General features: G+C 42.5%; 1 protein-coding gene, 1 non-coding gene and 1 pseudogene across 2 annotated transcripts in view; 2 read left to right on the top strand and 1 right to left on the bottom strand.

The window, feature by feature from the left end:
• Positions 1-2,686: 2,686 nt before the first annotated feature.
• On the bottom strand, positions 2,687-3,327 carry LOC108314470 (annotated as a pseudogene).
• Positions 3,328-7,034: 3,707 nt separating this feature from the next.
• The window catches only part of PRTG (protogenin), a 129,222-nt gene continuing 119,681 nt past the window's right edge, over positions 7,035-16,575 (top strand). The window contains exons 1-2 of the mRNA XM_017543374.2: positions 7,035-7,320; positions 9,411-9,713. Of these exons, the coding sequence (XP_017398863.1) occupies positions 7,227-7,320; positions 9,411-9,713 (397 nt within the window). The 5' untranslated portion in view covers positions 7,035-7,226. The remainder of the gene's footprint in view (positions 7,321-9,410; positions 9,714-16,575) is intronic.
• Positions 10,569-10,694, top strand: LOC119473397. Its single transcript, XR_005202599.1, has one exon. It is a non-coding gene; the product is annotated as a U4atac minor spliceosomal RNA (small nuclear RNA).

The following is a 16,575-nucleotide window of genomic DNA, read 5'->3' as shown; positions in this document are numbered from 1 at the left end:
TGCTCTGTCACCAGGTGCCAGGATGGAGTGCAGTGGCTCTATCTTGGCTCACTGCAACCTCTGCTCCCTAGGTTCAAGCAATTCTCCTGCCTCAGCCTCCCGAGTAGCTGGGACTACAGGCGCACACCACCATGCCCATCTAATTTTTGTATTTTTTTAGCAGAGACGGGGTTTCACCATGTTGGCCAGGATGGTCTTGATCTGTTGACCTCGTGATCCACCCGCCTCGGCCTCCCAAAATGCTGGGATTACAGTATTGACTTCTTAATAATTGCAAGGCAATGTCCTTCACATTGTAAAGAACGCAAAGGTGAATTAGGTACGATTTGTAACCTCAAGATGCTTACTGGCTTGTGATAAAATACGTACAAGTTATGTGCCACAAAAGTACTGTAAGATTTCAGACAAAATAACATCTGCACTGTCCTTGAAAATATATTAATATTTGAAAAATTCTCAATTACAGTATGGGTGTGAAAGGTAAGGGGAGTACTTAGGTTTAGGGAAGAGACCCTGCAAAAGCTCAGAGTCAGGATAATTCAAGTGCTGTTGGGAAAACATCAGATCGCTCACTCTGGCCTGAGTGTTTAATACATATAAGGAAAAATTGTACAGTTGCAATGGTAGTTTGGGGCCAGATCAGAGGGCCGTTAGAATTAAGAATTTTGTAATGAGCACTTTGTCATTTTATAGGCAAAGAGGATGTTATACAGGTAATGAGGCTGTGAAAGATTCTGATCAGCAGAAACACTGTATCACAGGAAAATTAACCTGGTATCCACTATAAACATGGATGTGCATATAAAAACATTGGAAGTTTTGTTGGAAGTCTATTGAGAGCCCATTCTAATGCAATGGCTCAGACAGAGTCACTGAGCAGAAACATAGGCAGCAGCAAGAGAAACTTAATGGAGAGTGGGTTTTTTAAAGTTTCCAGGGAGATACTTTGCAACAGAGAGTTTTTGAGTGGGAGTGAATAGAAGCTTCCATCCAATATTACCTTGCATAATCCCTTTAATATCCAATCAACATTTCTTCTTCATCTAATGCATAAGAATATCATGAGATTCAAGTGCTCAAATGTCTTACTGAAATAAAACTATCTGCTTCCTTCCTTCCTTTCTCTCCTTACCTCCCTCCCCCTCTCCCTCCTCTCTCTCGCTCTGTCTCTCTCTCATTCTCTCTCTCTCTTTCTTGAGATGGAGTTTCTCTGTTGTTGCCCAGGCTGGAGTGCAATGGCATAATATTGGCTCACTGCAACCTCCACCTCCAGGGTTCAAGCCATTTTCTTGCCTCAACCTCCTGAGTAGCTGGGATTAAAGGCACGAGCCACCATACCTGGCTATTTTTTTTTTTTTTTTTTTGAGACAGAGTCTCACCCTCGCCCAGGCTGGAGTGCAGTGGTGCGGTCTCTGCGGAATGCAACCTCCGCCTCCTGGGTTCAAGCAATTCTCTTGCTTCAGCCTCCCGAGTAGCTGGGACTACAGGTTCAGGCCACCATGCTCAGCTAATTTTTGTACTTTTAGTAGAGATGGGGATTCACCAATGTTGGCCAGGCTAGTTTCAACTCCTGGCCTCAAGTAATCCACCCACCTCAACCTCCCAAAGTGCTGGGATTATAAACGTGAGCCACCGTGCCCAGCTGCTTTTCTTTTTTCTTTGACCTACACCCATCCACAATTATTGGCAAATATAGGCTTCTACCTCATCATCATCACTGCATTTCCTTTTTTTTCTTTTTTTTTTTGAGACGGAGTCTTGTTCTGTCGCCCAGGCTGGGGTGCAGTGGTGCGATCTCAGCTTACTGTAACCTCTGCCTCCTGAGTTCAAGTGATTCTCCTGCCTCAGCCTTTCGATAGTTGGGAATATAGGCATGTGCCACCACACCCAGCTAATTTTTGTATCTTTAGTAGAGATGGGGTTTCACTGTGTTGGCCAAGCTGGTCTTGAACTCCTGACCTCAGGCAATGTGCCCACCTCGGCCTCCCAAAGTGCTGGGATTGCAGGCATGAGCCACCATGCCTATCCTTTATCACTGCATTTCCTATGCATTTATGTGCAATGATTTTTATTGTGGTAAAAAACACATAACAAATTTACCATCACTAATTTTTATTTTATTTATTCATTTTTAGAGATAGGGTCTCACTATATTGCCCAGGCTAGCCTCAAACTCTTGGCTTCAAGTGATCCTCCTTCTTCAGCCTCCTCAGCAGCTGGGACTACAGGCACATGCCACTGCACCCAGCCCCTCTTAATAATTTTTTTTTTTGAGATGGGGTCTTGCCTCGTCACCTAGGCTGGAGTGCAGTGGTGTGATCTCAGCTCACTGCAGCCTTTACCTCCTGGATTCAAGCAATTCTCGTGTTTCAGCCTCTTGAGTAGCTGGGACTACAGGCATTTGCCACCATGCCCGCCTGATTTTTTTTTAATATTTTTAGTAGAGAGGTGGTTTCACCATGTTGGTCAGGCTGGTCTCAAACTCTTGACCTCAAATGATGTGCCACCTTGGACTCTCAATGTGTTGGAATTACAGGTGTGACCCACTGCACCTGGTCTATTTTTAATTATTTTTAGTAACGCCATACTGTTTTCCATAGCAGTTGCAGCATTTTACAAGCCCAACAGTTACAACTCACTTTTGTTTTTATTTAGAGTTTTCTTTTTACTTTTTGCAGATAAAGGCTTATTTTAATGGTTGATCTATGTAATCAGAGAGGCCATTATGTACAGACAAAGGGGGAGCTTTTATTTCTTGGTCTCTTCCTCCTTGGACAAAGTCTGGATGATCTCCTTCTTGGCCTAGAGGTTCTCTTTTGCATGCTTCCTTGGTGTTAGACCTGCGGGCCTCAACTGGTCAGCCAGGAGCTTCTTGCGGGCCTTGTCTGCCTTCGGCTTGTGGATGTGTTCCATGAGAATCTGCCTGTTTTTGAACACATTACCCTTCACCTTCAGGTACAGACTGTGATACATGTGGCGATCAGGCTTCTTAGATTCATGTTATCTTCTGAGCAGCAGGTGCAGAATCCTCATTCTCCTTATCCATGTGAACTTCTCTGGCATTTGGGCATCGGCTGTACCCTCTTGCTTACCTATGACCATGTGCCTGCCCTTTTGGTAGGTCAAGGTGGTGTTTGGGCATCAAGCCCAGAAATGGATGGTCACAGGCTTGTGGATGATCAGCCCATCTTTGATCAGCTTCCGGATCTGCTGATGGGAGTTGGCATTGGTGATTTCACTGGTGCCACTGGGGTCCAACCAGACCTTCTTCTTGCCACAGTGGAGGACCCTAGAAGGGAGCCTCTTCTGAAGCCTGAGCATGCTCATGGTTGTGGTGGCAGTAGCGAAAGGAAAGAGCTCCTGTAGTTTTCTTTACTTATTTTTGAGATAGGATCTTACTCTGTTGCCCAGGCTAGAGTGTAGTGGCTTGATCACGCCTCACTGTAGCCTCATACTCCCAGGCTAAGGGAGTTCTCCCACCTCAGCCTGCTGCGTACCTGGGACTACAGGCATGTCCCACTACACCCAGCTAATTTTTTTTGTTTGTTTTTGTTGTAAAGATGGGGTTTCCCCATGTTGCCCAGGCTGGTCTCAAACCCCTGGACAAAATCCATCTGCCCACCTCAGCCTCTCAAAGTGCTGGGATTACAGGCCTGAGCCACTATGCCCAGCCACAACTCACTTTCAAAATAATCAATTTCAAAATATTTCTGATGATAAATATTAAGCTCGTCAGGAGTGATTACCGAAATGTTAATATCATGGCAGGTGATCCACATCAGGGCCTAGTCTTCTAATCATCATAGTAGGAGCTCAGTAATTATTTGTTAAATGAAAAATCGAACAACTCACTAGACTTTTACTGTCTTTTACCACTGTGGTTCAAACACTTCTGCAAATGGCCCTATGATTTTATAGAACTAGATAATGATGAGAGGTCAGAGGGTTTAAAGATATTTGCTACAGCTCTATAATTTGATGGGTGAAGTTATGATTATCCCCCCCTCAGAATTGGGACATAAGACTTGAATTTGTTAAATAAATAATCTGTACTGTTTTTTAAACCTACCCTCAGATTTCAATTCTCTTTAATTATATCGACTCTACTCTTTCTGGTCTAAAAACAATTGTTTTAGAATACAAAAACAAACAGGGCTTAGGTAGTTGTTTATCTCCATGACATTTATTCTCCAAGGAGGTAGCTTTGGGAAGTTAGACACCCAGGCACTTCTAACCTCTTTCAGGACCAGCTTAGAAACTACTGAAAGAAGTCATTAGAGTCACTATCAGCATAATCACCAAACAAATTAATCAGCTTTGACTCCTAAAATTTTTTCAATATCAAGCCCACTCTGAAAAAACAAAGATTTGCCACTATTGAGAATATTTACTTACTAAATAAAAATAATTGCAAGGATTTATAGAGCTTTGCACCGGTATTTTCCATGCATCATTTTATATCACAGCAGCCCATCAGTGTTGTTCTTTTTTTTTTTTTTTTTTTTGGAGTTTCACTCTGTCGCCCCGGGTGGAGTGCAATGGCACAATCTCCGTTCACTGCAACCTCTGCTTCCTGGGTTCATACAATTCTTCTGCCTCAGCTTCCTATTTTTTGTATTTTTAGTAGGGACGGGGTTTCACCATGTTGGCTAGGCTGGTCTTGAACTTCTGACCTCAGGTGATCCACCTACCTTGGCCTCCCAAAGTGCTGGGATTACAGGTGTGAGCCACCTCGTCCAGACCCCATCGGTATTATTCTTAGTCTCATTAAATGAATGAGGTCTGAGAGCATGAGTGACTTGTCTGTATAACTCTGAAATTTGAATGCTAGTGTGTTAGATACCCAAACCAGGCTTTTAACAACTGCAGTGTTACACACTATATACCGTGCTGGATGGAAATTGTGGAGAATCCCAGAACTAGATAACAAGTCCTTAATTAGCTTATGTAGCCTAGCACATGATATAAGACAAGTATTATACATGAGAGAAAATGTAAGTGTCCAAGACATGTACTGTGTTATTCAGGAAATATGAGCACTTGGGATCGATGGAAAGGGAACAGGGAGAAAGGGAAGAGGGAGAATGTCCTACAATTAAAAAAAAAATAGGCTGGGTGGAGGCTGAGGTGAGCAGATCACAAGATCAGGAGTTCAAGACCAGCCTGGCCAACATAGTGAAACCCTGTCTCTACGAAAAATACAAAAATTAGCTGGACATGGTGGCATGTGTCTGTAGTTCCAGCTACTCAGGAGGCTGAGGCAGGAGAATCTCTTGAACTTGGGAGGTGGAGGTTGCAGTGAGCTGATATTGTGTCACTGCACTCCAGCTTCAGCAACAGAGACTTCATCTCAAAAGAAAAAGAAAAAACAAAAAGGTGTAATGGCAAACAGGAATATAATTTTGTGTAAATTTGAATTATCAGATATTTAAAACATCCTTGCAAGTATTTCATTTTATTACCTCTAAAGGTTTTCCCTTCCAATGCACCTTTATTCTGATGCTTAGAAATAGTCCAGTTTCATTTGTTTCAAATAGAGTTTTAGAAGCAATATACCAAGGATATTACTGTTTTACATGCAGTTAAGTTGAAACTGCTAAATATTCTGTTCCTTACTATAACGAGCTTAAGCCGGGAAGGTAGAGCTAAAGTTCGAAACTTTTTTTTTTTTTTTCACTACTTCATCAGGAGAGTTTATTTATTGGAAACAGGCTGGAGTGCAGTGGCCTGATCATAGCTCACCCCAGCCTCGACTTCTAGTCTCAAGCGGTCCTCCCACCCCAGCCTCACAAGTAGCTGAGACTACCGGAGCAGATAAGTTTTGGGGGGACGGGGGGTCTCCTTATGTTGCCCAGGCTGGTCTCAAATTCCTGACCTCAAGTGATCCGCCTGCCTCGGCCTCCCAAAGTGCTGGGATTACAAACATAACCCACCACACCGGGCCAGGAGGATTTCTGGAACATGCTAAAGGCAGTGTGTTGATGTTTTGGTGACCAAAACTAGCTTTCTGTCAGCAGCCTTCATGAAGGCTAGCTTTTAGCCTGTGCCCTCATCATGTGCCACAGATTTAGTTTTGGATTAGCAAATGTTAATCCATATGTAAACGCGCTCTGTGATCCACACGTTTAGCAATCTGATTATATTCTTTAAATGTACGTTTCAACTCCTGTTATCTTTAATGAAATTTAGATGTGAACAAATTCACAACATTTGTGTCTTAGTTTAATTTCTAACCAAGCAATCTATCAAAGCCCGCTTCTCGGAGCAAGCCCACAGAATCTAGAAATCCCCTGATCTCGCTTCTGCTCTCAGGACAGAGCCTTTTGTGTGCACAGTTCTCACAAATTAAAGAACTTGACTAACTTGAAGAAGAGATAATAAACCCTCTCCCCTAAAGGCGACTGTTCATTTGAGAACACTCTCCGGAGATATTTTTAAGCCCGCGCCGCATCTAATGGGGGCAGGGAGAAGAGCCGTGCCCAAATGCACGGGGGCATCTCCGGGGGCTTATCACCCGGAGATGCCTCCAGTGGAGCTGACAAATCTCTGAAGTGGGAAAGAGTGAGATTTCCCTGCACAGGGCCTCTGCGTGTGAGGGAAGGAGGGGGTGGGCGAGGGCCATCAGGGGGGAAGCCTCCGGCCTTTCCCCGTCTCTCAACACCAGCCCTCCCCGGCCTCCCCCTTCCCCAATCCTCAGCGGCCTTTGTGGCTCTGTCCCCGACGGTGGCGCGGAGGCAGAAGGGGCGGGGACGCGGGCCGGAGACCCTCAGTCGGGGCTTGACCCCCACGTGCATTGTCCGGCTGGGCCCATCCCCTCCCCCCCAGGGCCCCTACCCGGCGGTCCCCGACCCGGCCGCCCCCGGCCCCCGCCCAACGTCTCCCTCCGCCGGCCGTGCCAACCTCCCGGTCCCAGACCAGGGGCCAGATGTAGAAAGTAGTCCCAGGCCGGCGGCCGCGGCGCTGTCCACTCCGCCGCCCCCGCCCTCTGCAGCCGCCGCCTCACTCCGCCCCCAGCCGGACTCTCAGGCCCCCGGCTTCTCGCGAGCGGCCATCCGGGCACCCGCCTCGCAGCCGCAGACGCCCGCGTCGAGCCGCACCACGCCGGTGCCGGAGCAGGGAGCCGGGCTGCGTGCGTCCAGCCGCCGAGCGGCGAGCGCCCGGGGCGGGGGCGGCAGGCGGACAGCGGCTCGGGGCGGCCGGGGAGCATGCCCGCGCGGCTCCGCTGAATGGCGCCTCCTCTGCGACCCCTCGCCCGGCTGCGGCCGCCGGGGATGCTGCTCCGCGCGCTCCTGCTCCTGCTGCTGCTCAGCCCCGTGCCAGGTGGGCGCGCTTTCTTCTGCTTTCTCTTGCCTCTGTGGGGCGGGAGCAGGCGCGAGTGGGATGGGGAAAGAGGAAACGGTGGGGCGGGGGGAGCGTGCGGCGGGGTCCTCCGTGGTGGCGCTGACCACCGGCCCCTGTTCTCGCCCCGCGGCCTGTCCCGAGCCGCCGGCTGCAGACACGAGTTGCCCGCGAGCTCTGCGGCGGCGCGGGCGGAACTACGGCAGCCTCTCCGGGCGCGCGCCCCTCCCTGCCGCGCGCCCCGGGCTGCGGAGTTCTGGCGGCCGCTGTCCACTCTGGTCTCTTACTTCTCGCGCCATTGTCCCGGCTCCGGCCGCGTCCCCGCCTCCGCGAGCAGCCGGGCTCGGGGCAGCCCGCCCGCCCGCCGGGGCTGCCGTGGCCGCACGTGGCTTTATTTATATTGTTTCCTTACTGGCTGCCTCGCCGCGCAGGGGGCGCCGCGGTTCCGCGCGGCTTCCCGTGTCTGCAGTGGGAGTTCCCCCACTTTTTAGGGCTGCGAGAGGGAATAGGTAAACTCATAGCCCAAGTCGGCACCAGCTTTCCGGCTCCGGATCGAGCCAGGAGGAGATGGGAGGGTGGAATTGGCAGGGTTGGGAGTGAAGTGGCCGATTTGTGCCCCGGCGAGGGAAGGAGAAAGGTCTTCGAAGCTGGAACTAGATAAATAGGATGTATTTTCCACAGCTACGTATTTGTGGTCAGGGCCTGAGGTGTGTATGGATCTGAAGATTCTTCTATATTCTAGGTTCGTCTTACACAAACTTGGATGAACTCATTTTTCCTGAAAGAGAAACGTGTAAAGTATTTGGGGTGACGGTAGGTTATTTATTTGCAAGTTACAAACACCAGAGTTTTTCTCGAGTGGTTAGTTTCTGTTAGGCTTGAAAAGAGGATCAAAGTCAGATGTGGCTCAGGAACACAATGGGCGTCTTCCGGAGTGGTCCGCGCGCAGCGCTGGGGGTTATTAGGGTGGCTCGCATCTCCCTGGTAGTACCTTATGGGAGTCCTGAGGAGTGAGGATTCTGAGGACCTGCCTTGAGGAGAAACAAATCGTTCCTGGGGATTTGTAGTCAAGGATCCAAAACGATCCGGAGGAAGATGAAACAACTCTTCCCCCACATACCCCCATACTTCATTCGCTCCCAATCAATACGCAAGCCTTTGAGGCCTGTGCACTAAATGCAGGAGGTGACAGAGTATTAGTTGGTCATCGAATGCTTTATCCTGGCAGGGGCCAGGGGCGATGTGTATATGCTTAGGATAAAGCCTTTCCTCTGCTCTGATAAAAATGTGTATTGGTTGATTAAGCAATCTCCTATCCCTATTAGACAGTAAGGACCAATTAGTCACACATTTTTTCCAACAGTTGGTAGTTCTGAAAAAGTGAAATAAAAGTTTCCTAATCCGATCACCCACTGAGTACAAGCCGCAAGAGTTACCAACTTTTCAAAGTCTATTGTTTGTCTTTTAAATACCTAGCTTGCTCTGCAGAAATTAAGTAAATGGATTTCTTTCAAGGAGAGGAGACAGAGTCCCTGCTGTAAAAGGGCAGATAGAAAAATGCAAACTTGTAATTTGTCACAAAAGATAAACGCAGTTCCCAAAGGAGTAGGTGCCAAGGGTTCCAAAAACACTTCAAGGGACAAAGAAATAAACTTGCTTGTTCACAGAGTTGGAGTTTTGCTAATGATTTCTTGTAAAATTAGACTTTTACGACTTACTCTGTTCAAGATCTTTTTGACAAGCTTGTAAAAGTAGCAAACAGCTTGTGCTCATGAGTTTTCCTGATGATTCTGAAACTCTAGCGAGGAACTTGAGAACAGAATTCGTACAAGGAATAGAAGTTATTGAAATCTTCCCTGTGCTTTTAGTGAAGATGTAAAAAGTGATTTCTCTGACTTGTTGAAAGGGTTTGCCGAAATTTAGATGGATTCATTAGGGTGTTTGTAAGTTAACTAATAAGATTTGTTAAACTTTGTCTTATTGTACCCTGAATACGTGTTTTACAGGCGTGTGTTAAGGAATCATTTTATGCCTATAATTCTGGATGTGGCATTCTCCTTTTTTCCTTATAGGAGTGTGGTGCTTTAGCGAACTGTTTTTTATAAAAGAACCACAGGATGTAACTGTCACAAGAAAGGACCCAGTCGTTTTAGATTGCCAGGCTCACGGAGAAATTCCTATTAAGGTCACATGGTTGAAAAACGGAGCAAAACTGTCTGAAAATAAACGAATCGAGGTTCTTTCTAACGGCTCTTTATACATCAGCGAGGTGGAAGGCAGACGAGGAGAGCAGTCCGATGAAGGATTTTATCAGTGCTTGGCAGTGAACAAATATGGAGCCATTCTTAGTCAAAAAGCTCATCTTACCTTATCAAGTAAGTGTTGAAGTTTTTGGTTGTTGACAATTTTCATTGCTACATTTTGATGATTTCTTGCTTGATTAATATAATAACCCCTTAAGTCATGCTTATATGAAGAATTTCACTGGAGATAATAGTTGATGCTGAGGCATATAGAGAAGTCCGAAAAAAAAAATAAATTCAAATGAGTAATTGAGAACAGAAGTTAGGCTTAGAACATCAAGTAAAATAAAACTTATAGAGGTGACTTTATAAAAATTTTAAGTGTTTCACGCAATATGAAGAGTTGGATGTAGAAGTTTGGCCAACGCAACAAAAGTTGTTTTAAAATTTGATCTTATGGAAATTTGTGATTAATGAAAACAATTGCAAGCAAATTTTTCTGCTTTGCAGATGGCTCTTGAGTGCTAAATCTTTCTTATAGCCCAACCTTCCATTTCTCTGACTGCTTTTGGATCACCCATGTTGCCTTTTAATTGTAGGAGAGGGCATTGGTCACTCTCTTTTAAGCCTTTGAAGTATTCCTAGTCTTCCTGCTGGGAGGGAAAGAGATTAAGACCATTTCCATATTATGGCTAATGGACTTAAACCCAGATCTCCTCACTTTTCCCCTTTGCCATAAAGTTTGCTATCTAATGATTTCTTTTCTGTTAACAACCCCATCAGATCAACCATTTGCCCAAGTGATCCACTGCTTGGTGGTTGACCTGTAACTGTTGAGTGTAAAGATGGGCCTAGGACAGGTAGTGAACTCATTGTTCCCACTGAGGCATTACACCTTTTTCAGGTGATGAAACACACAGGTCTCAAGATTAATAGACTAAAAATCTCGAAAGCAAAATTGAATCCTAAAACATTTTAAGGCCTTTAATCATCCTTTTCTTGGGGTTGTGCTGCTGTCCAGTGAGCACATAGTGAGGGCAGTACTGCTAATGCCTAACCAACACACCCACATCAGCTAGAGCTTTGCTTTACCTTGGTGCAATTTTTCGAAAAAAAAAAAACAACATACAAAAAAAAAAAAAAAAAAAAAAAAAAAGGTTTAAGGCATTCTACCCGCATGCTTTGGTTAATCCACAAAAGGTAGATTTTGCACTATACTTATAAATCGATCATTTACAAGTTGAGTAATAGGTAGATGGAGTTCTTAAGATAAAGGCATACTCTTAGCTGGGCTGGTGGTTAGCCTGTAATCCCAGCTATTTAGGAGACTGAAGCAGGAAGATTCCTTGAGCCCTGGAATTTGAGTCCAGCCTGGAGTGAGACTCCCATCTCTTTAAGAAATGATAGCATAATTTTTAGGAAATAGTTGTCTCAGGTTCTATACAATTGAAGTTTAGGAAGCTGTTGGCAGGAATTTCCTAGGTCTCTTTACTGTTAACAGTTCACGGTCACATTTATGCCACCCTTATATTAGTAATTTATTTTATTCTGCTGTAATGATTAATTGTAGAAAATAAATTGCAAACAAAGATATTTCTATATTGATATATCAGAAAAATCAGAGCTTTGCAGTTCTAGCCGTACTCCCACCCTTGCCAAAGAATAGTATAAACCTGAGAGGATTTCTGATTTTTCCTTTCCTTTTCTTTCCCTCCCTCCCTATCTCCTTCCCCTTCCTTCCTTCCTTCCTTCCTTCCTTCCTTCCTTCCTTCCCCCACCTTCCCCCTCCCTCCCTACTTCCTTCCTTCCTCCCCCTTCCCTCTTCCTTCCTCCTTCCTCGTATCCCTTTCCTCCCTCCCCTCCCCCTCCCATTCTCCTTCCTTACCTTCCTCCCTTCTTTCCTTTCTACCTACCCTCCTCCCCCTCCCTCCTTCTCTTGTTCCTGTCCCTTTCCTCCCCTCCCTCTGCCTGCCTGCCCGCCCCCCTCCCTCCGTCCCTGTTATCATTGGCCAGTAATTATTTTTTTCATGGAGTAATGGTTTTTCTGTATAGCACTGCTTTAAAGATAGTGTACTTTTTATGATTATATTCTGTTCATTCAATTTTTGTCCATTGTAAACTTGTTCTATAGAGTTGTAATTTTTCCACCTTTGGGGTTTGTACAATCTTGTGTTTTCATATCCAGGAACTGTAACTTATCTTATCTTCCCGGGATAGGGAGTAGGTAGTGGAGGTGTCCAGATAGCCCATGAGAAGATGAAGCATTTGTCATGACTGTACATTGTTTCCAGGACCTCCTGAGGTGCCTGACAGAATTCTAGGGCTTCCAAAAATACTTTTGGAAAAATACAGGGCTTTCTAACTTCATAAATAAAATCTGAATGGTATGTAATAGGTGTAACAAACAAAATGTCAGAACTGGCTTTTTAAATATCTTAGATTTTTATATCTTTATAGAAATTATCACTAATGATAAAAGATTACATGTGAATCATTTTGCAGGCTGTTATTGTGAAGTAGTTTTTATATTTTATGTATTTTTTAAATTAACAAAGTTGTGATATCTAAGAAATAAGTTTAGCTGATGGAGGTTCAAATCCCTTTAGCCTGTGTTCAGAGAGATACATATATCTTAAACAGGAAGATAATAGGCATTAAGTGGACATTCTGGTTTTCTTTTCCCCCTTGAATTTAAAGCTAGTTCTTTTTTAGGTATTGATAGCAGCAGGGTACAAGTGTGTTCTTTTTCTTAGTCAAGGATTTTGTCAGTAAGCATATTTTTTGGTTGTACAGAAGCACAATACTACAGCACCTGGAAATCTAAAACTTTAATCTGTGCAAGTTTTAGATTTTTAACACACAGGCAATCAAGTCTTGGTTTCTAAACTTAGGAACTAGAAGCTGAAAGTTGCACTCTAGGCAAGAATTCCATTATTCATGTGTAAATTAGGAATTCACAGGGTTAAAAGGTTAGAAACTGGCCAGGATGAGGTTTACCCTTGTGATAAAGAGCAGATGACCCTCATTCATTGGCCAAAGCTTTCATGTAGCTCTTCTGCAAAGTTAGTTATTGCCATGAATTGTTCTTGAGGAATGCAGAAATTCAAATGTGAACAGGCCTTTCCTTAAGTGTCACTATGGAGCCTTATCTCCCAAGCACATCAGAGCAGGGCTGCAGGGACAAGGTTCCTCCCCAAAGGCCTGGAGGCTTTGCTTTCCTGTTGTTCATTCAAGCACAAAAGAATTCATCTAGCTTGGTTTTGCTAAGGCATCCCATTTTTAAAAGAAAGTATAGGGTTAAAGTAATATTTAGCTTTAAAAAAAGGTAATCCTTTTTATTGATAGCCGTGTTAGCTGTCTTAGGTTTTCATGTAATTGGAATAGAAAGAGGAGTGACCTCCTTTTTCTAGTTGTGTACAATAGCAAGAACAGAAGATTAAACCGTTGCCTATGAATTTCAATATTACTAAATTTTAGCAAATCAAATTTTCGCTTTCATGGGTACTAAGTCTTCGTTATCTAAATTTAAATATTTTAGAAATAAGAAGTAATCTATGGGTATCTTGACTTTTCTTGTATTCTTAATGTTGAAATAAGATAAATTTCACAGGAAGGCATTAGTGTGGTAAAATGGTCTCATGTTTCAACAAGTTTAAATTAAGATAAGAGACATTTGAGAGAAGTAAAGGAGGAGGTGGGTTGTGTTCAGTGATGTGTAAAAGACTGGCTCTAAGCTAGTGATTGAACAGGAAGCTAGCTGTTTATTTCCTTTCAATAAAAGGCGGAAATTGAAGTCTTAGGATAGAGGGGAAAAAGAACATAAAGCTAGCTTATATTCCTTTGGTTTTCCAGGACTGTTCGTTTGGGTAAAAAATATTTTTTCATGTGTCCCTTGGTAGCTGGAAGAGCATAGGAATTATTGTAACTTTCTGATTTTTTAACCAAAATTTTGAGGTTAATTTTGCCATTGGTAAAGTTGTTTGTGGGTGCATTTCTGTAACTTTTTAGGTAGAAATAGTTGTTTCCGTTAAAAGGATGTAGGTTTTCTTTAAAATTAAGAAAAACATTCATCAATTTAAATTAAGATGAAATGTGAGGGTTTATATGTGATTAATGAAAAACTTCTTTGGGTGTGGCTTGTATATTAAAAAGTAATGCATAAAATATAATAATACCGTTCTTGAAATGTGAAGTTAAAATATATTAAAAACATTTAAAGAGTCATGTTTAAAAAAAAAAAGAGGAGGAAGTGGTATGTTGAAAAGAGAACTGTATGAACTATGAGACTACATCGTAGATTTTGGATTTTATTAATGATCCCAGACCCCAAATAGCCAAGATTTTGCTACACTGTCACTGTTTTACTGAGAGCTGTAGGCGCTGGAAAGGACTGAGTCTTGTACTTGTGTGCCTGTTCACTTGAAGTCAAGCTGTGAGCAGTTACCTGCCCTAATTCAAGAATACTAAAACACGAGTAAAAGTCATTTGATTTTGGAAAACTCAAACCAACAGAACTGAGGTATTTAGAGAAACCAATCTGCCAACATTGTAGGTAAGGTTCAGTTGATGCTTCCTGGGATCAAAANAAAAAAAAAAAAAAAAATTCATCTTTTAAAAGAGGAGAACTGGTTCAGAAGTATATGTTTAACATAAAATTGGCCGTCTTAATATTGTATAAGTCAAGTGAAGGAAGTAAAAATTGCATGTATAGTTCTATAGGCTTTTAAAGAATGACACTTGGTTCTTAAAGTTTTTCTACTTTAAAGTCTGTTTATCAGGTGACTGACAATCTCTGGGTAATGGAACCAGTTTTTCTCACTTTACATTTAATTAGTGAGGATCATTATTTCTCATTTTCAGAAACCTGTAACAACATCATCTCACTCTTTTTCAAAGTTGCTGGATTTTTATTTTTTAGCAAAGCCTAGTCCAGTGAGGGGTAGAATTAGAATTTTCTTTAAGATGTGTAAAAATGTACTTATTTTGTTTTGCTTATGTCCAGATTCTTAGTGACATTTTGAAAGGGTATTTGGTGTGGCTCCTTTTTGTCATCTATCTCTGATTATTCTAAAGAGAGGATCTCACTCTCAGCAGCTCTTTGCCCTGAATTTGTTGTCATTGCTCCTGAATTTAACAACTAGGTCTATTGATGAAGTCCAGAGCAATTTAAGATAATGGCAAGCAACAAATCTTTTAAGCAGGGTTTTAGTATAAGGGAGTATTTCAATTAATAAAATACATTTGAGGTTACCTTTTTGAAAACACTGATATTCTTGATTACAGTTTTGAGAGATGGTTTTTATCTCATGAACATGGTTGCTGAATTAGAATTGATTACTTAAAGCATTTAAACTGGTAATTAGCATGTATATGAAGAATAATAATGCTGAGTCAGGCATTTTGTTGAGGGTCCTATCTAGATTTAAAAAACAGCTATGATTATTGAGATGTTTTAAAAGAAATCATAAAAATTACTTCCAAATTAAGTTTTCATTTGTCAGTCAAGACTATTTTAATACTTTTACGAGCTTACAATGCCCAGACTCTTTATTAAATCTTTTAAAAAATCATCATTTTAATCTTGGTAAATAAGAAAGGACAAGGAAGGTGCTGTTGTAATCATTTAAGTAATATTTGCAGTTGCCCTAACATGGTACCCTGCACAGAGCCGAGCAAGGTCACAGTAAACAATTGATAATTGCAGTGTACAAAAAAAGGTAAAAACGTACCAAATTATCTTCAGCAGTTCTAATTCTGCTGCCAAGTGAACTGCAATAAGGATATGTATGCAGAGGATAAAGGCGTCATCCTCACAAAGGTCTCTGACACTAATCTGACAAATACTTTCCTGACTTTTACATTCCTTGTTTTTTTTTTTTTTTTTTTTTTTTTTTTTTTTTTTTTAACCTCTGGTTCTCAGAATCTACTTTTGATGAGCATTTAAAAACCAAAATCTTATAGACTGAGCAGAAGGCATGAATTTAAAATTGTTTGTTTTTTCAGTTTCTGGAGGGTTTGCCCTTTTTTCATGTTTGTGCGTGTGTATATATGTCATATATATATATACACACACATACACACAAATAATAGCTTTAGCTTGTATAGTAGCTAGATTAATGAATAACTCTTTGAGAATGTGATCATTGTTCAGGTCTCTGGTTTCAAATTTATGTTCTTACTGGCTTTAGTCCTTAAAACTTACAGAAAAAAAAATTATAAAGCTCACTTTATGAAGCAATAGTAAGTCTCTAAGAGTTTATGAACAGCGTGATAGCTTTTTTCCCCTTTCATGTTGCTGTTTTATGCAGACTACTATAAATAAATCATGTTGTTTTGGAATAATCCTCCAAAGTCACCCTTTTAAAGTTCTGTAGTCTTTTAATACCACTCAGAATGATTGACTTAGTGGCTTATCTTCCATTCACTAATATTTACCAAAAAGAAAAAAGATATTTCTGGGTATGGGTTAGGTATCTCAGCCTTGGCACAATTGACATTTTGGGCCAGATAATTTTTTGTGTTATGGGCTGTCCTGTATGTCATATGCAGTGTTAGCAGCATCCCTGGCCTCTACCCACCAAATACCAGTAGAGTCTCTTCCAGTGTGACAACCAAGAAAGGTCTGCTGTGAGGCAAAATAACTCCTGATTGAGAATCACTGATGTTTCTCAGAGTAGTAGAACACTCTCCTGTGATGTTGGACCATCTGTTACTTCACCCATTTCTATCTTAGCCTTGATATTCTACTTGTTTTGGTGGTAGCAGTGCTGAATTTAGTCACTGGAGAACCATTGCTATGTTTTTTTGAGTCAGAGTCTTGCTCTGTCATCCAGGTTGGAGTACAGTGGTGCAGTCATGGCTTACTGAGGCCTGGACTGCCTGGGCTCAAGTGATTTTCCCATGGGAGTCTCTCAAGTAGCTGGAACTACAGGCATATGGCACCATACATGGCTAATTTAAAAATTTTTTTAGAAAGAGGATCTTGCTATGTTGC

This window comes from Cebus imitator, unplaced genomic scaffold (assembly GCF_001604975.1).
Source record: "Cebus imitator isolate Cc_AM_T3 unplaced genomic scaffold, Cebus_imitator-1.0 Scaffold154, whole genome shotgun sequence".
NCBI lineage: Eukaryota > Metazoa > Chordata > Mammalia > Primates > Cebidae > Cebus > Cebus imitator.
The sequence above is the reverse complement of the archived record's forward strand: the minus strand, read 5'-3'. Positions and strand labels throughout refer to the sequence as shown.